The sequence below is a fragment of the Chelonia mydas genome, chromosome 1 (genome assembly GCF_015237465.2).
Source record: "Chelonia mydas isolate rCheMyd1 chromosome 1, rCheMyd1.pri.v2, whole genome shotgun sequence".
In the NCBI taxonomy this organism is placed as follows: Eukaryota; Metazoa; Chordata; order Testudines; family Cheloniidae; genus Chelonia; species Chelonia mydas.
The window spans coordinates 46844930-46872507 of record NC_057849.1 but is presented as its reverse complement, the minus strand read 5'-3'; the positions used below and the strand labels follow the sequence as shown (position 1 = coordinate 46872507).

The window sequence follows — 27578 nt, the reverse complement described above, 5'->3', positions numbered from 1 at the left end:
CACATCGTCATGCAAGTCTGGGATGACGAGCAGTGGCTGTAGAATTTTCGGATGAGAAAAGCCACTCTCATGGGACAGTGTGAGGAGCTTGCCCCCACCCTACTGCACAAGGACATGAAATTGAGAGGTGCCCTGACGGTGGAGAAGCAGGTGGCTATTGCAATCTGGAAGCTGGCAACTCCAGACAGCTACCGATTGGTTGCTAACCAGTTTGGAATGGGAAAGTCGACCGTTGGAATCATGTTGATGCAAGTTTGCAGGGCCGTTAATCGCATCCTGCTCAGAAGAACCATGACTCTGGGTAACGTGCACGACATTGTGGTTGGCTTTGCACAAATGGGTTTCCCTAACTGCGGAGGAGCGATAGATGGCACACATATTCCAATTCTGCCACCAGCCCATGTAGCCTCAGAGTACGTTAATCGGACGGGGTATTTCTCTATGGTTCTCCAGGCACTTATGGATCACCGTGGGTGTTTCATTGACATTAATGCAGGCTGGCCCGGAAAGGTGCATGACGCACGCATTTTTCAGAACACCGGCCTGTTCAGGAGGCTGCAAGCTGGGACTTTTTTCCCAGACCAGAAGATCACTGTAGGGGAAGTCGAAATGCACACTGTGATCCTTGGAGACCCCGCTTAACCTTTAATGCAGTGGCTCATGAAACCCTATACAGGGAGCCTTGACAGCAGCAAGGAGTGGTTCAACAGGCTGAGCCTGTGCAGAATGACTGTGGAGTGTGCTTTTGGCGTTTAAAGGGCCCCTGGTGCTCTCTGTATGGGAAGCTGGACCTGGCCGATGACAGCATCCCCGTGGTTATATCTGAGTGCTGTACCCTCCATAACATTTGTGAAGGGAAGGGTGAATGATTCACTCAGGCATGGAACTCGGAGGTTCAACACATGGAGACTGAATTTGAACAGCCAGAGAGCAGGGCTATTAGAGGGGCCCAGCGCAGGGCTGCAAGGATTAGGGATGCCTTGAGGGAGCAATTTGAGGCTGAAAGCCACCAGTAATGTCTGGTGCCCTGCCTGGGAGTGAAGTGCAGTGGTTCCAATGTTAGTAGGAATCTGTGTTTGCTATGCTGACTTGCATTGCCTGTTTCTTTCCTGGACTAAGGTATCTTTTACTTTATGCAATAATAAAGAACGTTTTCAAAGCCAAAAAATCCATTTATTGAAAAGAAAATAATTCATTGAAAAGAAACACAACTTCTTGGGAAACAGAAAGGGCAAGGGGATGGGGTGGGGAATGGTACAATCACAGATTTGCGTATGTCCTGTTATCATACCCAGCCTTCCTGTCTGGAGTGCTGTGCAATGAGTGCTGCACTTCAGGATGGCTATACTGCATGGTGATGGAGGTTGAGTGCAGTGGGTAAGGGTCATAGTTTTCAGGGCTGGGTTGTGAAGCTACAGGTGTTGGAGGCAGCTGGTTGCGGTAAGAACCCGGATGTTGGGGAAAGTGGGTTGGAGGTGACATGGGGGCACAAGGGAAAGAGTTTTGGGACAAGGGCTGCAGGGGGGGGTCGGGCACGGTAGTGCTTCGCCTGCATGGCTACGAGCGCCTGGATCGAGTCTGCTTGGTGCTCCATTATGCTTATCAGCCAATCTGTGCTTTGCTGCTGGAGCACCGCACTTTTGTGCTAGCGATCCTCATTCTGCTGGCGGATCCTCCTTTTGCTGTCCCGCCACTCCTACACTTTTCAATTTTCATTACTTGAATGCTGCATTACTTCATGCAACATGTCTTCCTTGCTTCTACGTGGCCTCTTTCTGATTCTTTGGAGTCTTTCGGCCAGTGATAACATGGATGACTGAGATCTCAAGGTTGCATTTGTAAAGGCAAAATGCAACACTTAACAGAGGCAGCATTGTTCACACCAGACAGAGCAATGATTCCCCTGTACTTCAGGGCAAGCCCAGTCTACACAATAGCATAACTTGCCCGTCCCAAAGCGAGCGCACATAACCCACAGGAGCCCCAAAATGGTGAGTAAGCACAGGGTCAAGCTTGACTGACTGTTTCACGGCTGAACTGTCTTCTGGGTTTCTGTGTCTTGGGGAGAGTCAACAGCGGCAGGGGGCCCCTATACTGAACACTGTCCCCACATTTTCCACAGGAGTTCATCCTGGAAGAAATCTTGCTGCTGAGGGTGACCTGGGAAGCAAGGGAGGGTCTTCTACTGCAATGCGGATTCCACCTTGGCCCATATGCAGCCTGCCTGTGTGCAGCAATGGTCTCCCCGCCCCTCACGGCACAGTGTCGCGGACAAGTTAGCCTTACTGGGACAAGGAACACAGTGGCTCTCCCGAGAAACCTGCGCAAGCGCATTGCCCAAGTTCTGAATGAGACCTCTGAAGAGATCACTGAGCCAATTACCACGATGTGAGAGAGCGCATCAATGCCCTATTCCGTATCTAGGCATGCATGCAGCCCTAACCATCCTCACCCCAAGAGCCTGCACCGAATAACTTCCTTCCCAAAATAAAAGCCGCTTACTGGGAATCTCCTCAGGTGTTTGTCCTTCCCCAAGCACCAGCCCCCGCTACTGGCTACCTTCCTCCTGGCTTGAGAACAGCTACTGGCTGCATGCATGTAAGGATTCTGGGGTGTCTTCCTCCATCTCAGCACCCTCGCTCCCGCATTGCTGCTCCTCCTCCTGCCTTGTTGAACTGGGCTCTGAAGTGTCCATGGTGGTACTCTGAGTGGAGGTGGGGTCGCCCCCAAGTGTCACGTCCAGCTCTTTGTAGAAACAGCAGGTTGCAGGGGCAGCACCGGAGCGGCTGTTTGCCTTGCGGGCTTTGCGGTAGGCATTCTGCAGCTCCTTCACTTTATTCCTGCACTGCAGTGCTTCCCAGTCATGGCCCCTTTCCATCATGTCCCTTGATATCTGCCCGAAGGTATCATAATTCCTATGGCTGGAGCGCAGCTGGGACTAGACAGCTTCCTCCCCCCAACCACTGATGAGGTCCAGCACCTCGCCATTGCTCCATACTGGGGATCACCTGGCACGTGGAGTCATGGTCACCTGGAAAGATTCGCTGAGAGCACTCCACACCTGGCTGGGCAAACAGGAAGGGTATTTTCAAAATTCCCAGAGAATTTAAAGGGCAGGTTTGATGGTTGGTCACCTCAGGGGAGGGCAGTAGAGTTCAAAGTGATGACCAGAGTAGCTAGAACAGGCATTGTGGGACACTTCTGGAGGCCGATCAGAGCACACTAACAGACCAGGGAGTCCACACTCGCACCGCGGCGCTCCAGTAGGGGTGCACAAAATGTTATTCCACTCACCGAGGTGGAGTACCAGGAGCGCTTTAGCCGCGGAGTCAGAGCACTCTACATGCCTTGCCAGTGTGGACAGGTAGTGAGCTAGTGCGCCTGGGGCTCCTTTAATGTGCTGTAACTCGCAAGTGTAGCCAAGCCCTAACTTATTTTACATTTCATGCTGTGGGATAAACATTTCAATGTAGATCCATCCATTATTAACAATGGTTTATCATTTCAAAAATATACATCTTGCAGTAACAAGAACCATAATTTCTTCAGAAGATACAAATACAAATAAGATACAAATTCACTGAAGTTTCTGAGATAAAAAGACTGAAATTACACTGGGATTCAAATTTAAGAAATATTCTAAGTATCTGTTTAATCTTTTCTCATCCCCTCAAATTTATATTTTCAATCAATGACATTGCATTGCTTCTTATTATTTAAAGTAATATTTGTTCACAGTAGTGCAAACAATGCATGCCATTTCCAAACATTCAAGAAGGAATGGCAGGTACTCCAAGGAATGCACAATCTAAGGCTGGGAAGAGAAGTGGGCAGAAGTTAGGGCAAGGTGGATCAATAACAGGCCTTGTATATACAAATATGAGGACGTCTTCAACATAACTAATTGTCACTCAAAAGAGTCACCTTTTTAAAAATTGAGATATCGAAAGACTTGAAACCTGCCACACCAATAATAGAGAACTTGTCTCTGGTGTCTACTTGTCTAAACCAGGGGTTCTCAAACTTAATTGCACTGCATCCCCCTTCTGAAAACAAAAATTATTACACAACCCCAGGTGGTGAGGGGGACAGAAGCCTGAGCCTGCCCTAGTCCCGTTGCCCTGTTTCAGAGGGCCAAAGCCCAAGCTCCACTGCCCTGGATGGGGGGAGTCAAAGCCAAAGCCCAAGGGCTTCAGCCTGAGGCAGGGGGCCTCCAACCTGAGCCCTGCTGTCCAGGGCTGAAGCCCTCGGATTTTGGCCCTGGGCCCAGCAAGTCTAAGCCAATTCTGGCGACTCCATTAAAACGGGATCACGACCCACTTTGGGGTCCTGACCCACAGTTTGAGAACCGCTGGTCTAAACCATTATTATCTGAGTAGATAAATATCTTTAGCTTGTTCATAATCATAAGAAGACAATTAGTTTGATTCCTAGAGAAGTACAGTTTAAACGGGGAAAAGTACTGAGGCCTAAATTAAAGTAGTAGTATACATTCTGATCTTTATGGCCCTGGTTTACAAACACGTATGAGAGTAACTTAACATTAATTTAGGGGGAACCACTCATATGCCTTAAGTTACTAATGAGCTTACGCATCTGCTTGATTTAGCCTAAAGTCAGTTAAAATCCTTTATTGAAGGTTGTACCGGAAACAACTTTGAGATTTGAAGGAGGGACTAAAACTGGCAGTCCCGTCAAGAAATAACATAGCAATCTGTAATTCCTCTTTGTCAAGTACTTCAGAAAACCCTAGTACATAAGCATTAATGTGTTTAGGTTAATTCATCAGAACTTTAATTTTTCCATTCCGTAATAGCATACTATCTCTAATCATAACATTGATCAACTGCTTAGTGCTTTCTTCTTTAGTTTTGACTACCATTAACTTCTGAAATTTTTTTAAGATTCTGTTTTTGTTTGCAATTCAGGCAATTCAAATTTGTCCTCAAAAGAATTGAAACAAATCTCTTTTGAGAGGCAAGTGTTGATGCTACAGGCCTAGTACCTGGTGTCCCCTCTTCAAATATACTTGTAACATTTCAAAATGGATTTCACTTCACTACAGTCTGAAGACTGAAATGCAAGGAAAAAAACAACTTGTTGCTTAATTTTTTCAGAGCTTCCCTTGTGTACTTTTAGGGCTGGAGTGAGGAAGACATCCCTGTTGAGGACCACAATTAAGCACAAGCTCAGATCCTGAAGTCAATTGAAATGTAACCACATGCTTAAAATTAAGCCTGTGTTTAAGTGCCCTGTTGAAGTAGGGTCATGGAGTCTGCAAGGTGATAAGCATCATCAACTCTCATGGAAAGACTTGCTTGAAAGTTTGGGAACTTAGTGAAAACAAAGCTAATGGAGGGAAGCGTGGTGTGTGTGGTTTTGTGGGGGAGGGATTTTTGTTTTTCCCTACTGAAACTGGCAAATGCTCTTATTAGCATCCATCCTTCAGTTTATCTGATGGGCTTTAGTGAAGACTAAGGGTATGGCTAAATTATAGCGGCACAGCTAGCACATTAGTGTAGATGCTTCCTACGTTGACTGAAGGGGTTTTTCCATTGATGTAATTCATCCACCTCTTTGAGAGGCGGTAGCTAGGTCGATGGAAGAATTCTTCTGTCAACCTAGCTAGGTCTACAGTGTGTGTTTGGTCGACCTAACTGTCACACAGGGTGTGAAATTGTTCACAGCCCTTAGCTGTGTAGCCAGGATGATCTAATTTTTAGGTGTAGACCAGATCTCAGGGCAGCACAATTGCACCTACAGCGCTATAGCGTAGACACTTCCTACAATGATGGAAAGGGTTTTTCTGTCACTATAGTAAATCTACCCCATCAACAGGCAGTAGTTAGGTTGATGAAAGAATTCTTCGGTCGACCTAGTGGTGTCTACATCTGGGCTCAGGTTGGCTTAACTATGTCTCTCAGGGATATGAATTTTTCACAGCCCTGAGTGATGTAGCTAGGTCGACCTAAGGGCTGGTCTACACCACAAAGTTAGGTCATCTTAACTACAGTGCTCAGGGCTGTGAAAAATTTCACTCCCTGTGCAATTGTGATTAATCTGACCAAAGCCCTGGTGTAGACCCCACTAGGTCGACAGAAATTTTTTTATGTTAACCTAGCTACCACCTCTTGGAAAGGTGGTTTTACTACAACAACGGAAAAACCCCTTCTGTCACTGTATTAAGTGTCTAAGGCTTTGTCTACACTGGCACTTTTGTCTCTAAAACTTTTGTCACTTAGGGGTGTGAAAAAACACAAAAAGCGCTGGTGTGGACCGCGCTTCGTTGGCGGGAGCTGCGCTCTCGGCGATGAAGCTACCACCCCTCATTGGAGGTAGTTTTATTTTGTCACCGGGAGAGCTCTCTACTTGCGATAAAAAGCAGCCACACAACTGACCTTACAATGGCGCGGCTGCAGCCGCACAGCCACACCATTGTAAAGTGTGCAGTGTAGACGCAGCCTAAGCTAGAGCACTACAGTGGTGCTGGTGCAGTGCTGTAGAGTTTCTAGTGTAGAGAGGCCCTAAAGTTTTAGGTGTAGACTAGGCTGTAGCATCTACAATAACACAGATGGCCTCTGATGATTGACCTCAATGTGAGTCCTAGTTCCTGAGCAGGCGACAATGTTCGTTACAGACATCAGTGCCAATGATCCTAGGATGTAGAACCTGAAATGAAAGAAATCTATTTGTTACACACATACAAGATTAATTTAAAATATTATGAATAATTTAATATTGGATGAATAACCAGTTCGGAAAGGTTTCAGTGTTAAAAAACCCCTGTGCTATTGGTATTGTGAAGAAATATAATATGAAATTAAAAGGCTATGATATGAGAACATTCCTGCAGACTTGTAACAGGTGTGAGACTGGCTGAAAATGAAACTGGATTGGTTGCTTTTCTCTGTTTTGATAAGTGTTACCATTCATGCTACTCGTTCAGGTTCTGTTAACATATCTATTATGTTTATATTTTAAAGAGCTTACAACTTTGAAGGGAAAGTGAGAGATAAGATGGTTATATAGAAAGCATTGAAATAATAGATAAAGGGAGGGAGAGAGATATTCCAAATTGATCAAAGATATATAACTAAAGTGATGGCGTTAAATTCAAGAAGGGCAAGTTTAGATTAGTTGTAAGGAAAACCTTCCAGATGATATGACCATTTTAACAGTGAAACAGCAGCCAAGAGCAGTTGCTGAGACACTATTAATGGAAAAATGCAGAGATTAGGAAACAGACTTGGAGAAATAGCCTGTGCTTAGACACAAAGGGTATGTCTACACAGCTCATGGCAGCGAGCCTCCCAGCCCAGGTCAACAGACTGAGACCTGGTCTACACTAAAAAGTTAAATTGGCCCAGCTGTGTAACTCAGGAGTGTGAAAAATCCACACCTTTGAGATACATAGTTAAGTCAACCTAACTCCTGGTGTAGACAGCGCTAGGTCGATGGAAGAATTTTTATTGACATAGCTACCACCTAAGTTCCCTCTAAGCTATGTGGCCGGGGATTCCTCTCCCCCAGCCCGGGACTCAACCCAGTCCAGCCACAGACCTGCCACAGGTGGGGGAGACGGGCCCGGCCCCAACCCAGCCTGGCCCAGACTTGCCATGGCCGGGGGAGATGCGCCTCTCACCTAGCCCCAGACCTGCTGCAGCAGTGGGAGAGGCGCCTATCCCACGGCCCCAGCCCTGGAGCTGCCATGGCGGGAGAAGTGCCCCTCCCCGCCAGCCCAGGTGCTGCTGGGGGGAGTTCTCTCTCCCCGTCACAGCCCCGGGGGGAGCCTTCACCCCAAACACCTCATCCCCAGCCCCACCACAGAGCCCGCACCCCTCATCCCCCTGCACTCCAACCCTCTGCCCGAGCCCCCTCCCACATTCCCAACCCCTCGGCCTCACCCCCCATCACATGGATTTTGTTATGTGCACCAGTATGGAGGTGATGTGCCTGGATAAAAATTGTAAAGTTAGTAGTTCCTTCAGGAACATAGGAATTGTTGAGAAGACCGCTGGCTTTATCTCTGTTTTACATACAAACCATGTCATAATAACATTATTAATGTTACAATGTCAAGCATACAAAAGCTAGGAAATGGCAGAATGAAGGTTGCTGTGCAGCCATCGTTTGCCTCCCTTGTCCATATGCATTATGATACCGACGTTAATTAGATGGTCATATACTATTTTTTCCATAAAACTCCTGCCTCATTCAGTGCAGAGGATGGATGGGGCTCACTTAATGAGTAGCTATTCAATATTTTGTTTTCTTCTTATTGCTCACTGTGTGACCCCGTGCCTTATTTACTGCACGCTATTCAAAACCCTGTCTGAGTGCTTCACAAAATTAGTTAATCTTCACAATACCCCTGTCATAAATATAAAGGGAAGGGTAACAACCTTCCTGTACACAGTACTATAAAATCCCTCCTGGCCAGAGGCACAAAATACTTGTACCTGTAAAGGGTTAAGAAGCTCAAGTAACCTGGCTGGCACCTGACCAAAAGGACCAATAAGGGGACAAGATACTTCCAGGAGGGATTTTATAGTACTGTATACAGGAAGGTTGTTAGCCTTCCCTTTATATTTATGACAACCTCTGTCAGGTAAGGGGGAGATATTACCCTCGGTTTACATATGGGGAACTGAGGCATCGAGAGATTAAGGTTAAAAGTTTCCACCGATTTTGGGTGCCCAATTTGAGATGCCTAAAACCTGATTTTTTAGAAAACATAACATTATACAGTAAAAGCTCAGAGTTACGAACACCAGAGTTACAAACTGACCAGTCAACCACACACCTCGTTTGGAACTGGAAATACACAATCAGGGAGCAGCAGAGATACACACACAAAAAAAGCAAATACAGTACAGTACTGTGTTAAACATAAACTACTAAAAAAAAAAAGGGAAAGTTTAAAAAAAAAGATTTGAAAAGTAAGGAAATGCTTGTTTCATTTAAATTAAGATGATTAAAAGCAACATTTTTCTTCTGCATAGTAAAGTTTCAAAGCTGTGCTAAGTCAATATTCAGCTGTAAACTTTTGAAAGAACCACCAGAACATTTTGTTTAGAGTTACGAACAACCTCCATTCTCGAGGTATTCGTAACTCTGAGGTTCTCCTGTATAGCACTTTATATGTTCAAAGCGCAGCTCCAATTGACTTCAGTTGCGAGTGCCTAGCACTCCTGCAAATCAGACACCAATGTATTAAGGTGGGCACCCAGGAAATGAGGAACGTGCAATTAGTTTGAACATTTTGGTTTGTTTCTTGTCTATGGCAGAGGCAGGGATAGAATCCAATTATCCAAGGCAGCCTTTAGCTGTCTTAACTATCTTTTCTGTTTCTGCAAAAGCCTTCCTTATTCATTATACCCTTCCAACTTCTGCAACAAATGAGGCAGAAGTCTTACAAATAATAGCTTCCTTTGCTACACATCCATGATTCTGTGCACTGAATGAGATAGGGATCTTCTGGATAAAATAGGATGTGATCATGTAATTAAAGACTGTATCGTGCATGTGCACAAAGGAGCTGGGATTTCCTAACTTTTGAATGTTTGACTTTACAACCTTACTATTGTTTTATCTTAGGATTTTTATGTGTAATTTCCTAGTTTTTAAAGAAAGCAAACTGAAAAACAGATAATTCATCATGTGGCATCATATTGACACCCCCATGGTTCATCAGCAGAGTTGGAACCTTTAGCTCCACTGCCCAGTTCTCTGCTACTAATGAAGTAACTGATAGCAGTAGTAGGTTGTCATCCTTTGTGTGTACCACAAGAGGGGGTGTGAGACACATTTTGCTAGTGGTTTTCACAGGTATTTGCTGTCAGCAGAGGAATGATGAGACTTAGGAATTAATGGTTTTTTTTTTTTCCAGGCTGTGGAGAGGATTGTTCTCTGTTGGGCACAGACTTTTGCCCATTCTATCCCTACTCCCCTCAGACTTCATCCCTTCTGCTCAATCCTCTCCAATCTGTCCTAGTCCCATCTCTCCCCGACCCTGGCTCCTTCTCCCAGTCTCATTCTCCTTGCCTATCCTATTCCAGTCTTTAGTCTGCAGGTTTTTCCTGGCTCCTTGCCCAGCCACTCCTAGTTTGCTGCTCCTGGTCTGATCAGCCTCCCTGCTTTTTCACTTGCCCTCTGTTCTAGCTGCCTTCTCTGGGTTCCTCATCCAATCTCAGTCTATCTCCCTTCCTTGTTCCAGCCTCTCTTCCTCTTCTCCCGCAGATCCCAGTCTCCTTGCCCATCCATTTGTTGCCCCCCAACTCCCAGGAACAGTTTGTCCTTTTCCTGCCCCTTGTTCTGGATTTAGTCTCCTCTGCATCCCAGGCAGGCAGCAGTCTCCTCGTGCAGTGTGACTCAGCAGGGAGATCACTGACTTAGGTTATGTCTACACTAGAGACCTTACAGTGGCACAGTTGTAAGGTCTCCCATGTAGCCGCTCTGCTGATGGGAGAGAGCTCTACCGTAGGCATAATTAAATCACCCCAGCAAGCAACTGTAGCTATGTCAGCAGGAGAGCATCTCCCGCCAACATAATGCTGTCCACTCCAGCACATCTGTCGGTGTAACTTATGTTGGTCAGGGGTGTGGTTTTTTCACACTCCCGACAAACAAGTTTTACCAACAAAATTGCTAGTGTAGACATAGCCTAGGCCTCTTAATTTTTGCCTTATTTTTTAAAGACCCTGGCTATGCTGCATTAGCCTTACGATAGCTCATGTTTATAGAGGATTTATAGTTATTTTATTTTTTCCTTTTATTTTTCAGGAGAAGGTGGATTTTTGTTTTCTGAATTGTTTTCTTTGTTATTTCTCTGTGATCCAGTTTAGTTGATTTTAGTTTATTTTGCTTTTTCCATAATTGTGAGGACCACTTATTTATTTTATATATTTTGCTTAGTTTTATTTCTGTGTTCTACATCGGGGTTCTAACTTTTTTCTTTCTGAGGCCCCCGAACATGCTATTAAAAACTCCACGGCCCACCTGTGCCGCCACAACTGTTTTTCTGCATATAAAAGCCAGGGTTGGCATTATGGGGTAGCAAGCAGGGCAATTGCCCATGACCACACGCCACGGGGGGCCCCAGGAAGCTAATTTGCTCGGGTTTGGGCTTCAGCCTTGCCACAGCGGGGCTCCGGCTTCAGCTTTTTGCCCTGGATCCCTGCTTGGCAGACCCCCTCTAACCTACTCGCAGCCTCTCTTCCCCTCATCATGTGGCTCTTTCCTACACTAGAGTAAAACAGCTTCCCATCACGTCAAGACATCCTTAGAAATGTCTTAGTTCACGGAACATTGGGAAGAGGAACCATTTACAGACATTAGTGTCAATATAACTGCTACAGATGGGCCCTAAGTTTGCTTGTTAAAAATCCTGCACTAGCTAGGCTAAACAGGTCACAAGGGATATCAGTCTTCATTCTTTGGCACATAAGCTGAACTGATCCCTAACTGGGGTCAGGAAAGAATTTCTCTTCTGTGGCATACAGTTCACAACTCATCAAGTACATCAAGTATAAAAGGCTTTTTAGCCTTCTCTGGAGGATCATCATTATATTGGCTACTACCAGGGGACAGGTGTAGACAAAGCTGGTAGCACTATCTTTTAAGATGGCCCAATATTTCCCATTATGAGATCTGGTTTTTAGCTGCTTATTACTTGCCAAACTTAAATCATTCGGGATGAAATTCTATATGCTAGGTGTTTGGTTCAGACTGTTTTTTTAAATTTCAACCAAAACAATTCATCCACATCTGAGAACAAGGTTAGGGAAAAATGTATTTTACCCATGTTAAAAAATTCTGATGACCTTTTCTTTGAACAGCTCTGTTACCCCCAAGCTTTGAAGCAAAGACGTGAAATTGGGTAGGGAGTTGGCCTCTTAGAGATTCCAGTACAGAACTGGAGTCGGAACTGGTTTCCAGCCATTAGAAGTTCCAGTCTTCAGGCATATCCAGTTCCGGTTCCAAGAGAGGGTCTCAGAAACCCAAAGGTAGCTTTGGATGCCACACCAAATCCACTGTCCTTGGTGTCAGGAGATGGAGAAAAGAGGAATACAATGGCACCATTGCTCCATGCAGTCCTGTTCCTGAGGATCAGGCAGGCGATTGGCAATGAAAATTAAGGTGGAATTGTCTGGTGCTAAGGTAGGAGGTTCTTGTTATCAGAAGCCCATCTCCTTGGTTCTAAGGAGTAGGTCCATCTTATCTAGTTCTGATGGAAAGATTGTCTATTCTCCCCAGTTTCAGTCCTGGAGAGGCTACAGTTTTCATTTCAGGCTTCATTATCTGTTTTGCTGAGCAGAAATCCCACAATGCTCCACTTGCTAGGGTGACGTTAAAGATTCCCTTGGAACTGTGGATTTGGAGCTGAAGTTTCCTTATTGTTGCTTTGGTGCCATTGGAATAGAATGAGAGGTTCATTCTAGGGTCATTTAGTTCCTTTTGCCTCAAACTAGACCTTTCTTGGTTTCATCATCGGCACTGAGTACTTCAGTACATCCCTCTCGGTTGAGGTTTTGAACCCCACCTTCTGCCCAAGGGCTATTTTGCACATTTATCTGCCATGGGCCAACTGGCCTTCCTGGAGATCATAGTCTTGGAGGATAGGAATGGCAGTCACTTTTTAATCTCCCCCTTAGTATACCAACCTGCCAAACTCCTGTACTACCTCCTTCACTGAGATATGATTCAGATTCCACAGCTGAGGAAGAGTGTGTTGGCCATACTCCATACGACTGATGTTTCTCCAGAGGATGTTATGATAGACATTATCAGTATTATGGAAGATATAAAATCTTCCAAGACCTGCTCATCAGGACCATGGATGCATTGGTCTTTGAGTTATCTACTATTCAAGAAAAGTCTCACAAATTGTTGGATATTCTGGAAATGAGTCAGTTAGACAGAGGGGTTGTACTAATAATGGCCTCATGGATCCTACCAAAAATTTCTGGATGACACCAGCCTCCATCTCACCAAGTTCTCAGAAACTTTTCAAAGGGCTCCAAGCTTTGGGTCCACCCCGGTGATGTAGATCTGTTTTGACAATCTTTTTGAAGACATCCAGCGGCAGGGGAGTAACCTTGTTTTATGATTCAAGTAAAAGCAACATTCCTGGGACAAAGTGTGTCCAAGCTTTCAACACCACTGCCCATGTCATGTCCTATGATTTCAGAGAAGACTTGAGTTTCTATTGCTGTCAATTTGGCACGTTTCATGAGCATTGCAATTCATATTTGAAGAAAACCCAAAAAAGCTGACAAACATTTGCCTCATCAGACCTCGTTAGATACAATATGCAAATTAAAAGAAATTGGATAGTATACAGAAGTACATTTGTCTTTATAGTGCATGGAATGTAACTGAGCTCTTTAGACATAGAGTAGCTGGGAACTACTGGGTTAGAGATATCTTCAGGGCAACTGCTACTGAGAAGAAAATATTTTTAAAAGAGAGGAAGGATAGTCTCGTGGTTAAGGCGCATTCATATGGGAGTTGAGAGCTGAGGTAAATTCTTGACTCTGCCTCTATTCCCAATCTTCTGCTTGCATGGCCTTTCCCTTTCTCCTGTCCTTTCCCTGTCTTGTATATTTAAAATGTAACCTGGTTAAGATGAGGTCTTTTGAAAGTTCCTAACCCAGTGGGCCCTTAATGTTGATTTGGATCTCCTAATCACTCATGTAATACAAATAATATCATAAATGTAAAGCCTCATGTGATATATGATTCATGGGTAGCTGGTTGCTAATATATGTTGTGGTGTTACATAAATTAAAGCCTGATTCTGTCCACAAACACTTAGTTTGCAGTGAGATGGAGTATAAATGTATCCTGCACTAGCCTGCCATGAACCAAGCATCTATGATGTGGACCCTGTTGCCATGCACTAAAAGTTCCCTACTGCGCTTTGACTCGCTTTGAAACTGGAATGGATTAAAGCATACTAGTGAATTGTTAGTGTAAGGCAGCATGGTTCACACAGGCACTTACCCTGCACTAGCCTGCCGTGCACTATGTTTACACCCTAGCTTGCTGTAAACTGAGTATTGATGATAAGAGGGATCAGCATGGGTGCTGCAGTCCACTGGCATGCAATGATTTAACAGGCTCAGGGCAGAGGAAAAATACATAAGCTTTACCAGTCATCTGGGACAATTGTGGTTTTTTTGTCAATAATCAGTATAATAAGGAGGTACTATAATAATCTGTACATCTAAATGGTAAAATGGATGTAAAACAGCCATGCAAGGAATAGCAAAACAAAAACTGCCTAATGATTTTCTGAATCATTATATAGCCTGTATGAGTTTTCGTCTTACGATTAAATGTTATGTTTTAGGTTTGTGAGAGACGATGAATTTGGCTGAGATTTGTGATAATGCCAAAAAAGGGAGAGAATATGCGCTTCTTGGGAACTACGACTCCTCTATGGTATATTACCAAGGTGTCATCCAGCAGATTCAGAGACACTGTCAATCAATCAGAGACCCAGCAGTTAAGGGCAAATGGCAACAGGTATGATGAAGTGGTATTGCACTGTATGTGGTAAATTTGGAAAGAAATAATGCATTGCACAAGCTTTTAAAATTTAGCCCAAGTATATATTGGCTAAATTGAAGTTCAGGATATTTATGTGGCAGTATTTCTTGTGACATAGTTAGAAGGGATTCTTTAGTTCTAATTGAATCAATTTTCTTATCTTCACTGGACTAATTGTGTGTGACTGCCTATTTTGGAAATACTATTATGTTAATGATTTCCTTTTGCTGTCTCATCTTTCATCCAACTAATATGCAGTAAGCTATGATGTGAGGAGATGGGCTTGTATCATTAAAAAGATCAATATAGTTGCAATTATCTAAAAAGTTATCTGCAGATTTAGATAGTACTCTTAGGCCCTGATCTCACAATCACTTGGGCATGTGCTCAACTTTATTTGCATGAGGAGCACTGTTGAAGTCAGTGGGAGTAATCCTGGGCTGAAAGTTAAGCACTTACATAAGCACTTGAGCTTTAATGACCTATTCTGGCCACATTCAAGTAAATGGCAAAATTCCTATTGATTGCAGTGATGGAAGGATTGGACTTTTTAAATCATTTTGAAAACTGATCAGCTTGTCTTCAGCTTTCATCTTGGATTCCCTCTGTTATACAAAAAGTGTTTTCTAACATCAACAAATTAATCTTTGGAGGATATGTGTACAAAGTGTATTCATAGTACAGATTCTTATTGTATAAAATGTATTTTGAATGGGAGGCAATATGTCTTGTGCACTTTTTTTTTTTTAACTTGAACTAAGGAGATAATCTCAGGTAAGTATTTTAAGTTTTAATTTTTGCCTGTTTACAGTAGTATCACATATAAACATAAACCTGTATTGTCACCCTACTTTGTCCATTTTGCCTTGATAAACAGATTTTTTTTGTGTGTGTTTTGAATGGAGCTGAAGTTAACATAGAACATTTTGTCTACAACAACTTTAATTTAAATAGTGCCTTATATTTTGCCAACATGTGTCTGACATCAGTATCAATCTAATTATATGTGTTTGTTTAAAACCTGCACAGCACATAACACTGGATCAAGCTCTATCCTTGGTTGCCTGCAAGGGGGCTCCTACTAAAGCCATGATACCAGCATGCCCAGATCCAAGGACAGAATTTGTCCCATTTATTTTAATAGATTCCACAAAAATAGGCAGTTTTTCTGCCCACCCCTCCCTGCCTCCACATGTAGCCTGTTAACTAGTTTTTTTTTTAAAGTGATATTTGAAATCCAAGAGATTTACGCTGTAAGAATTTATCCAAACCCAGACTGACATAGATTCATAGATTCATAGATATTTAGGTCAGAAGGGACCATTATGATCATCTAGTCTGACCTCCTGCACAACGCAGGCCACAGAATTTCACCCACCACTCCCACAAAAAAACCTCACACCTATATCTGTGCTATTGAAGTCCTCAAATTGTAGTTTAAAGACCTCAAGGAGCAGAGAATCCTCCAGCAAGTGATCCGTGCCCCATGCTACAGAGGAAGGCGAAAAACCTCCAGGGCCTTCCAATCTGCCCAGGAGGAAAATTCCTTCCCGACCCCAAATATGGCGATCAGCTAAACCCTGAGCATATGGGCAAGATTCATCAGCCAGATACTACAGAAAATTCTTTCCCGGGTAACTTGGATCTTACCCCATCTAAAACCCATCACAGGCCATTGGGCCTATTTACCATGAATATTTAATTACCAAAGCCATGTTATCCCATCATACCATCTCCTCCATAAACTTATCGAGTTTAATCTTAAAGCAAGATAGATCTTTTGCCCCCACTACTTCCCTCGGAAGGCTATTCCAAAACTTCACTCCTCTGATGGTTAGAAACCTTCGTCTAATTTCTAATCTAAATTTCCTAGTGGCCAGTTTATATCCATTTGTTCTTGTGTCCACATTGGTACTGAGTTTAAATAATTCCTCTCCCTCTCTGGTATTTATCCCTCTGATATATTTATAGAGAGCAATCATATCTCCCCTCAACCTTCTTTTAGTTAGGCTAAACAAGCCAAGCTCCCTGAGTCTCCTTTCATAAGACAAGTTTTCCATTCCTCGGATCATCCTAGTAGCCCTTCTCTGTACCTGTTCCAGTTTGAATTCATCCTTCTTAAACATGGGAGACCAGAACTGCACACAGTACTCCAGGTGAGGTCTCACCAGTGCCTTATATAACGGTACTAAGACCTCCTTATCCCTACTGGAAATACCTCTCCTGATGCATCCCAAGACGACATTAGCTTTTTTCACAGCCATATCACATTGGCAGCTCATAGTCATCCTATGATCAACCAATACTCCAAGGTCCTTTTCCTCCTCCGTTACTTCTAGTTGATGCGTCCCTAGCTTATAACTAAAATTCTTGTTATTAATCCCTAAATGCATGACCTTACACTTCTCACTATTAAATTTCATCCTATTCCTATTACTCCAGTTTACAAGGTCATCCAGATCCTCCTGTATGGTATCCCTATCCTTCTCTAAATTAGCAATACCTCCCAGCTTTGTATCATCTGCAAACTTTATTAGCACACTCCCACTTTTTGTGCCCAGGTCAGTAATAAAAAGATTAAATAAGATTGGTCCCAAAACCGATCCCTGAGGAACTCCACTGGTAACCTCCCTCCAACTTGACAGTTCACCTTTCAGTAGGACCCGTTGTAGTCTCCCCTTTAACCAATTCCCTATCCACCTTTCAATTTTCCTATTGATGCCCATCTTATCCAATTTAACTAATAATTCCCCATGTGGCACCGTATCAAACGCCTTACTAAAATCTAAGTAAATTAGATCCACTGCGTTTCCTTTATCTAAAAAATCTGTTACTTTCTCAAAGAAGGAGATCAGGTTGGTTTGGCACGATCTACCTTTTGTAAAACCATGTTGTATTTTGTCCCATTTACCATTGACTTCAATGTCCTTAACTACCTTCTCCTTCAAAATTTTTTCCAAGACCTTGCATACTACAGATGTCAAACTAACAGGCCTATAATTACTTGGATCACTTTTTTTCCCTTTCTTAAAAATAGGAACTATGTTAGCAATTCTCCAATCATACGGTACAACCCCTGAGTTTACAGATTCATTAAAAATTCTTGCTAATGGGCTTGCAATTTCTTGTGCCAATTCCTTTAATATTCTTGGATGAAGATTATCTGGGCCCCCCGATTTAGTCCCATTAAGCTGTTTGAGTTTCGCTTCTACCTCAGATATGGTGATGTCTACCTCCATATCCTCATTCCCATTTATCATGCTACCATTATCCCTAAGATCCTCTTTAGTCTTATTAAAGACTGAGGCAAAGTATTTGTTTAGATATTGGGCCATGCCTAGATTATCCTTGACCTCCACTCCATCCTCAGTTTTTAGCGGTCCCACTTCCTCTTTCTTTGTTTTCTTCCTATTTATATGACTATAGAACCTTTTACTATTGGTTTTAATTCCCTTTGCAAGGTCCAACTCTACTTGACTTTTAGCCTGTCTCACTTTATCCCTACATATTCTGACCTCAATAAGGTAGCTTGCCTTACTGATCCCTCCCTTCTTCCACTCCCTATATGCTTTCTGCTTTTTCTTAATTACCTCTCTAAGATGCTTGCTCATCCAGCTTGGTCTACAACTCCTGCCTATGAATTTTTTCCCCTTTCTTGGGATGCAGGCTTCCGATAGCTTCTGCAGCTTTAATTTAAAATAATCCCAGGCCTGCTCTACCTTTAAACCCATAAATTCTTCAGTCCAATCCACTTCCCTAACTAATTTCCTTAATTTTTGAAAGTCAGCCCTTTTGAAATCAAAAACCCTAGTCGCAGATTTATTTTTGTTAATCCTTCCATTCAGTTTGAACTGAATTAGCTCATGATCACTTGAGCCAAGATTATCCCCTACAACCATTTCCTCTATGAGGTCCTCATTACTCACCAAGACCAAATCTAAAATGGCATCCCCCCTAGTCGGTTCAGCAACTACTTGCTGAAGGAATCCATCAGCTATCGCATCTAGGAAAATCTGAGCCCTATTATTATTACTAGCACTCGTCCTCCAGTCTATATCTGGGAAGTTAAAGTCTCCCATGATCACACAGTTTCCATTAGTATTTACTTTATTAAAAACATTAAAAAGGGCTCTATCCATATCCAAATTAGATCCCGGCGGTCTATAGCACACCCCAAGCACTATCCCAGGGGAGGCTCTAATAGTTTTCTTCCCCAATTTAATTTTTGCCCAGACAGACTCAGTCATACCCATTTCATCGCTTCTTATTTCTTTACATTCTATCTTATCATTGATATACAGTGCTACTCCACCACCTTTACCTTTATTTCGGTCTTTCCTAAACAGCACATACCCTTCAATACCTGTAGCCCAGTCATGACTACTATTCCACCAGGTCTCTGTTATACCTATGATATCTGGTTTCACTTCCTTCACCAGTAACTCTAGTTCCTCCATTTTGTTACCTAGGCTCCTTGCATTAGTGTACAAACATCTTAATTTTTGCTGTTTAGCCTCACTCACATTCTGTACCCTATTAGGCACGGTTATTTTACTACCAGTATAACCTATTAGACTTGTATCTACACTGCCCTTCCTCCTACCTACAGCTGTATCCACTCTTACTTCATTTTCTTTCCACTCTATGCTGAATTCTGGCGTGGAGATTACCTGGACATCTCCCAACCATCTCCCCCAAATTCCTAGTTTAAAGCTCTCTTAATCAGTTGTGCCAGCCTCCATCCTAGAAGTCTATTTCCTTCCCTACTCAGATGAAGTCCATCCCGAGAGAACTGTCCTCTATCCATGAATGCCTCCCAATGGCCATACATCCCAAAGCCCTCCTTATAGCACCACTGCCTAAGCCATCTATTGATAGTCATAATCTTGTCACACCTTTGTTGCCCTTCTCTAGGAACAGGCAGAATCCCACTAAAGATCACCTGAGCCTCAATTTCCTTAAGCGTCCTCCCCAGCCTAGCATAGTCTCCCTTAATCCTTTCCAGCGAGAATCTAGCCGTATCATTTGTTCCCACATGAAGGATAATTAGGGGATTCTTTCCCGCTCCCTTTAGAATCCTTTTCAACCTCAGGTCTACATCCCGTATCTTAGCACCCGGAAGACAGCACACCCTCCTATTTTCTGGATCAGCTCTGGTTACAGGCCTATCTATTCTTCTCAGTAAAGAGTCCCCAATCACATAGACCTGCCTTTTCCTAGTGACGGTGCTATTCTCCAGTCTATCCCCTGTTCCCTCTGGCTGCAAGTTCTTTCCATTCCCATTCTCCCTTGTAATCCTTTTTAACCCATCCTGTATCCTATTGGGGCTCATATTTGGTGTAATCTCCATTAACTCTTCCCCTTTTCCTATAGGACTAACCTCTCTTCTCTTCTTCCTTGCCCTGTCACCCTCAGTGACTACCTGCTGAGCCCCTTCTTCATTTTCCAACTCTGCAAACCTATTCTTAAGCTCTATTTCTCCTTCACTAGCCCGCCTTTTCCTCTGCCTAGTTCTTTTAGTCACATGCTTCCACTGACCACTTTCCTCACCCAGTCTCCCCTCAGAATTCCCTAGTCCTGCTTCCATCTGCAAGTCTGAGCTTTTCCCTTCAGATACCTCATGTCTTTGCTCCATAATCTGCTCAAACCCCTTCCTAAACTCTACCAGACTTTCCACCTGCATCTCCAAACCTCGGATCTTTTCCTCCATCAGCTCTATCAGACGGCACTTCATGCAGACAAAACTCTTACCAGGTGCCCCCTCCAGGATCATGTACATACCACAGCTTCCACATCCAGTCATCTTCATTGTGTCATCTGATACATGGGTCACTCCCACTGCCACCTCTGTATCTGTCATATCCTTTCCACCTAAATCCTGTTAATCTGGGAAACACAAACCACACCAAAACACCACCACCCACAGCAAATCCAAACCCCACACGAGCACCACAAGACAAACTCCCCTTTCAAACTCCCCTGTTTACAGCTCTGTTTGCTAGCTCCTGTGCCGCTGCAGCTGTCTGTGCCGCTGCCTGACTGGCTGCTACCTTAACTAGGACCCCTAGTCAGTGAAGCCCCGCCCCCTAATCAGGGCTCAGCTTCTCTCCCAGCACAAAGCCCCTACAAGCCTCTACACATACAAATACTACCAATACAAAACCAAGCACACACAAATACCTTCTCCTCCAACAGAACTCCCACTCAAACTCCCCATATGTGAGCTCGTGTGAGTTAATGGACTGCAGGATCCAACACTAATATTGTTACACTGTTGAGCTAACGCAAATGTTTTGGCCTAAAAACTGTGACATTATCCCTCAAAGATTTCACATCTGTTGTTAATATTGTGTTTAAGTGTTGAATCCATGATTTATGCATTTCGGCCCTTTTGTATGTTTTCCTTGCTGTTGGATTTATCTGCCTTGGAATCTAAGACAACACCTGCTTATAGCATTAAGTCATGCAGCACACTGTCTGCTGCTTATCTGTTTCTACTGCTATGCCAGTCTGCTTCTTCCACCTCTGCACTAACAAAGATCAGTAGCTCGGGAGCAATTTACCTCCCATTAGCACTACAGATTCGTTCTCACTCTTTCCATCGCTGCTAGAAGTTGACCCACAAATACTAAATATCATACTATTCATAGGTCTTTACATTGGGGCTATGAAAGGTCTTGGCACTTACTAAGGTTTGTCAAACTGCCACATTAACTTGACATTTCTAATACTTGGATTTCAAATTCAAATTAATTTAGTGCATTAAAGAAAAGGATTTCCTTGATTTCAGTGGGAGTTGGATCAGGCCAGGAGTCAACAGATAGTAGATTAACAAGTATGAGACAGATAATTCCTTAAAATGTATTTGAATGGTGCTAGTTATCTACTATATTCTCTGACCAGTAGAAAATGGAAGTTGCAAACATACAATGCAAGTGAATAACTTCACAGTCAGACTTCCATTATAAAAGTAAGAAAACGTGGCTGAAGTAATATCTTTTATTGGACCAACTTCTGTTGGTGAAAGACATAGGCACCGACTCCATGGGTGCTCCGGGGCTGGAGCACCCACAGGAAAAAAATTGTGGGTGCTTAGTACCCACCTGCAGCCCCCCTATCAACGGGCTCTCCCTCCCACCAGCGCCTTCTGCCCGCTGGTGGGTACCGCCGATCAGCATCTCCCCCTCCCTCCCAGTGTCTGCCGCTTGCTGTGGATCAGCTATTTCACAGCGTGAGGAGGCGCTGAGGGGGAGGAGCGAAGGCGCAGTGTGCTCAGGGGAGGGGGTGGGAAGAGACTGGGTGGGGCATTGGGAGAAGGGGTGGAGTGGGGGCAGAGACAGGGGGAGCCCCCCCCGGCAGATTAGAAACTCAGTGCCTATGGTGAAAGAGACCAGCTTTTGACCTCCATAGAGCTCTTCTTCATGTCAGCTTGTCTCTTTCACCAACAGAAGTTGGTCCAATAAAAGATATTTCCTCACTCGCCTTCATTCTCTCATATCCTGGGGCCAACATGGCAACAATAACACTGAAAACAAATTATAAAAGTAAGTCATGTTCCCAGTTTCTTCTGTTGCTTTAGTTGTCCTCTTAACCTAGGCTACCTTTATTGCCCCTCTTTCATATCTGTATTACTGAAAACATTTCCTGATGCTGTGGATGTATTGTGACTGTTCAGCTCTACAAGTGAACATCTCTCTCAAGTTTTGAACAATATCAGGGCATTGGATCTCGCAGCCCATACTCTCAAGATTCCATTGAAGTGTAATAGGAGTAGCCACATGTTTGAGAGCTGCTGGATTGGACCGTGTGATGGGTTGGATCACAGAAACCCCCTTGGGGCAGCCAACTGATGTGCCAAGACTACTTCTGCCCCTGCTTTCCCTGCCCTCCCAGCTTGGGACTTCAGTGCCCTGCCTGGTTTGAGCCAGACCTGCTAGCCTGCTGCAAACCCAGACCCAGGTCTGAACCACGTCCCCTAACAGCTGTAGGCTTAAACTGAAAGCAGCTTAAGAAGTGTTCCTGTCTTTAACACTCAGATGCCCAACTCCCAATGGGGTCCAAACCCCAAATAAATCCGTTTTACCCTGTATAAAGCCTATACAGGGTAAACTCATAAATTGTTCGCCCTCTATAACACTGATAGAGAGAGATGCACAGCTGTTTGTCCCTCCAGGTATTAAAACATACTCTGGGTTAATTAATAAGTAAAAAATGATTTTTATTAAATACAGAAAGTAGGATTTAAGTGGTTCCAAGTAATAGCAGACAGAAAAAAGTGAATTACCAAGCAAAATAAAATAGAACACGCAAGTCTATGTCTAATACAGTAAGAAAACTGAATACAGATAAAAACCTCACCCTTAGAGGAATTCCGGTAAGCTTCCTTTTACAGACTAGTCTCTGGGTCCAGCAATCACTCACACCCCCTTAGTTACTATCCTTTGTTCCAGTTTCCTTCAGGTATCCTTGGGGGTGGAGAAGCTATCTCTTTAGCCCGCTGAAGACAAAATGGAGGGGTCTCCCAGGGGTTTAAATAGACTTTCTCTTGTGGGTGGAGACCCCCTCCTCTCTCCTATGCAAAGTCATAGAATCATAGATCATAGAATCATAGAAAATCAGGGTTGGAAGGGACCTCAGGAGGTCATCTAGTCCAACCCCCTGCTCAAAGCAGGACCAATCCCCAATTTTTGCCCCCAAATGGCCCCCTCAAGGTTTGAACTCACAACCCTGGGTTTAGCAGGCCAATGCTCAAACCACTGAGCTATCCCTCCCCCCAAAACATATTTGCATTGGCCGGGAATTGAACCCGGGTCAACTGCTTGGAAGGCAGCTATGCTCACCACTATACCACCAATGCATCTGGCTAAGTCCAGCTCGAAGATGGAGTTTTGGAGTCACATGGGCAAGTCACATGTCCATGCATGACTCAGTTTTTACAGGCAGAAGCCATTGTCCACATGGTACCTTGGACATCCTTATGTAGACTTCTTATGTGGATTGGAGCCTTCCAAGATCCATTGTGCATTAAGTGCTTCTTGACTGGGCACTTAACTTGCAAATTCCTTTCTAAAGAAGCTGACCAAATGCTTTACTAAGGCTACTTAAAAATCAAGCAAGTACACAGCCAATATTCATAACTTCGAATACAAGAATGACACATGCATACAAATAGGATGAATATATTCAGTAGATCATAACATTTACAGAGAATTGTTACATGGCATATGTAGAATAAAACATATTCCAGTGATGTCATATATACATTCATAAGCATATTTTCATAAAGCCTTATGGGGTGCACTGTCACAGACTGTTAGTTTTTTGTAAATGTTAATTTATTCCACGGGAGTGAACATTTTCTAAACCTTTTTTTCTGTTGTAAATTGAGATTGTATATAAAAAATAAGACCTGTGCAAAAATTAAAACAAGTTTTTTCTGAAATCACTTGTTTATTTTGAAGGTCCGGCAAGAATTACTGGAAGAATATGAGCAAGTAAAGAGTATTGTCAACACGTTAGAGAGTTTTAAAATAGACAAACCTCCAGATATTCCTGTATCCTATCAAGATGAGCCATTTAGGGATCCTGCTGTTTGGCCACCTCCAGTTCCCGCTGAGCACAGGTAACTGGAAAGCACTATGGGATACTTCAAACTGTAACTCCACCCTTGAACATTAATCCCTCTTAGCAGTGGACAAATTGATTTTTCAAGAGTCTGTTGCTACCTAAAAAGAATGATGCAGTTCAAATGTGGGGGTGATTTTTGAGGAATTAGATGTGTGTGTACGGTGGAAGAGGAAGTGTGTTTGGGTATTATGGTGTGGTAAAGCCTATGTATGGAGGTTGGGCAGGATGTTAATGTTTCCATAACTGATTTTCTTGACTTTTGATGATTAGTTGCTAAGAAATTCACTCGAACAACTGTAACTCTCTAACAAAATTCTTTATTATAAATGCCTTGGAATCATAAAAATTACAGATAGAAGAGACCTATTAAATCAGCCAGTCCAGATCCCTGACCCTGTAGAATGGGTTATTCGCTAGTCTGAACAGTGACTGTTTTTGAGGTCAGTAATTGTTCAGGTATGGCCTAAGGTACATAATATGTTGCCTGAAGCCAAAAGCTTCAGGCATTGCTTTAGTACTGAAGGAGGTCTGCAGACAAGGTGATGCTTTGCACAGCTAGGGCCTGATCCAAAGCCCACTGTAGTCCATGGAAATACTTCCATTGAATTCATTGGGCTTTATAACAGGCCCCTAATGTAGGTCTCTAGTCTAACTATTTACAACATAAAAGTGTTACACATTGTAGTTAAGGAGGTCTCTGAAAATAGTTGAGTTGCCCATTTTGTTGTTTGAAAGAGTGGTCAGTTGTCTGATTTTTGATTTTTAATTTTTTTTTTTAAATAAACTATTTTCATGAAGTCCTAAAGGCTTTCATATCAGGTCATAGGAGGCTTTTTCTGCCAGTTGGAATTGAGGGACACAATAGAAAAAAGTAAAGCACCTATATTAGTTTTTGATGTCTCAAATGCCTTTCATCTGGAAGGATCCTGCTCAGCAGAACTGGAATACAAGCACGTGCGGGATGGTGTGACAGAGTAGGTAGTGGGGTGGATTGACCTGGGAATGTTGCGTGGGAGTTTTACTGGGACTGTCTGCATTGGTGATGGGGATATCAGGGTGTGATTTCACTTGAGGGACGACACCTGAGTATGTAACCTGAGCCCAGGATGGGGATTGGGGCCAGGTGACACCTTTGCCTGGGAAACTGGACAAAGGCTGGAGGAGGAGCTTGGGGGAGGCTGGGTGAGACTGCTGGAGGGGGTTTTTCAGTTGGGAGTTGACTGGGGAAACGGAGGGAGCCCCAGGTTTGGGGTCTAAGCTCCCTGCCCCCCAGATGGAGCTGACTGAGGGGGTCCTGTTGTCTGTACCTACAAGCTCTGATTTGGACTGTGTTCCTGTCGTCTAATAAACCTTCTGTTTTACTGGCTGGCTGAGAGTCACGGTGAATCGCAGGAAGTGGGGGGTACAGGGCCCTGAGTCCCCCACAGATGGACAACAGCAATCTGTGAAAGGAGGACGGGGCTGGCCTGCTCAAAGTGCTCTTGGGATATTTATCATCTTGCAAGATATCACTGAATGATGTAGAGCCGAGTTAGTACAATTGGGAATTTTCTACACGATTTAGGAAAGCTAGTGACTGTATTTGGTAGTAATTGGAAGCCATTACTAACCAAAGGCTATTTTGTAGCCTATATGAAATATGTTTGGTTTTCTTAGTGCATTACCTAGTGGACAGGGGCCTGATTCTTCATTGCTTTGCACCATGTGTAGTATTTACCCCCTGTTCAAAGTGGGTGTAAAACATTACCATAGCTTGCTGCTTCAATTTCCCCCATCTCTACCTCATTACACTGTTGTGAGTGTCAAGCTATTGCAGTGACTCCAGAGCATGAGTACCAACCTCAGGGCAGACTATTAAGAACCAGGGCACTAGCCCCAAATTGATTGTGAATTCTATACTTGGATTTCACCAACCAGTTATCAAGTGGTAAGGCAACTCCCATCTTTTCATGTATTTATATCTGCTCCTGTATTTTCCACTCTATGCATCTGATTAAGTGGGTTCTAGCCCACGAAAGCTTAAGCCCAAATAAATTTGTTAGTCTCTAAGGTGCCACAAGGACTCCTCGTTGTTTTTGCTGATACAGACTAACACGGCTACCACTCTGAAACCTGTCAACAATATTCAGGTTACTCCCAGTCCAAAGGACTAGTCATGTACCCAAGGTCAGTTGCACCTTAGATTTCACTCCAGAGACAATGCTTGTAACCAATCCTATAATAAATTATATACAGATTTATTAAAATATGAAAGGAAATAAGAGTTACTTACAAGGTTAAAGCAAATAAACAGATACACACAGGTGAGTTGCAATCTTAAATTTCAAAAAGTAATAGAAGCTTCTATAATAAACAAGCTCTATATGTTTTATAGGGCTAATCCAGGCTAAGCAGCTGTGGGGACCTCTCACTTATGCCTAGAAAACCTCTCTCTCTAGAGTCCAAGCAGCATAGATCTCCAGTTCCTTCTTATTAGGAGGTTTTTATCTCCCTCATCCCTTGTTCTCTGAGCTGCAGACTCAGCTGAGGGGGGGAATCCACTTACGTGACTCATCTTCATGTGGGGAAGGGCAAAACAAATTTATGCTGTCCTCTTTAATGTCCCACAATAGTCCATCTGGTGTCACTGGACCTTCCGTGTTGGACAGGACATAACACCTTCTGTGGGAGACCACCATTTCACACTAGTTAATGTCTCTCTCTCTCCTGTCTGGTGATTTACAGAGGTTTACAATACAACTTCTCAAATATTACCTTACAATATGGGATACAGATGTTATAAGTGAGATTAATGCATGCAGCAGCTCACAAGCATTCAATAAAATCTAAACACATTCTTATAATTCTAATACCTATTTTAACAATACTAACAGCCAGACTGGCTCCAGCTATGTGTCTGTCAATGTTCAGCTGAGACATGGGGACCTTAGTATGAGCTGGTACCTGGTCTGCCAGTGTCACAGTGAGCTTTAAAGTTTGCAGGCGATTTTGGATGAAGGGCAATATAAAGTGCAAAGTGGATTTATTTATTTATGTTGTTTATAGATTAAACTGTTTCTTGGTTTGGGTGTACGGTCATAGATGGGAGAGGTGACCCATCCCAGCAGGTCAGCACCACTTGTAAAATAAATTAAAGTCTCATGCAGCTGCAAATGAGTAAATAAAATTACTTTCAACAGTAACAATAGCAGCAACTCTTCTATTCCTTTACGTGTGATGAAAAATTATTTGAAGTAAACACTTAGTAATCACATCCAGTTTGTGAAAGTGTGTGGGAGAGACTTTTAAAAATGAATCTTTCAGGAAAGTAGTTGCAAGTTTTGAAACAATGGCAGCAAATATGAATAAAGGGATTTATTAGAGGGAACGTTAGTTTAAATTGATTAAATCTTGGCCAT

The 27578-nt window shown here is 43.3% G+C and overlaps 1 protein-coding gene and 1 non-coding gene across 8 annotated transcripts in view; one reads left to right on the top strand and one right to left on the bottom strand.

Moving 5' to 3' along the window:
- The window catches only part of KATNAL1 (katanin catalytic subunit A1 like 1), a 59878-nt gene that overhangs the window by 5524 nt on the left and 26776 nt on the right, over window positions 1–27578 (top strand). For all 7 annotated transcript variants that reach the window (XM_043531402.1, XM_037891796.2, XM_043531384.1 and 4 more), the window contains exons 2-3: window positions 14354–14529; window positions 24015–24175. In XM_043531402.1, the coding sequence (XP_043387337.1) occupies window positions 14368–14529; window positions 24015–24175 (323 nt within the window). In that variant the 5' untranslated portion in view covers window positions 14354–14367. The remainder of the gene's footprint in view (window positions 1–14353; window positions 14530–24014; window positions 24176–27578) is intronic.
- Window positions 23339–23410, bottom strand: TRNAG-UCC. The gene has a single exon. It is a non-coding gene; the product is annotated as a tRNA-Gly (tRNA).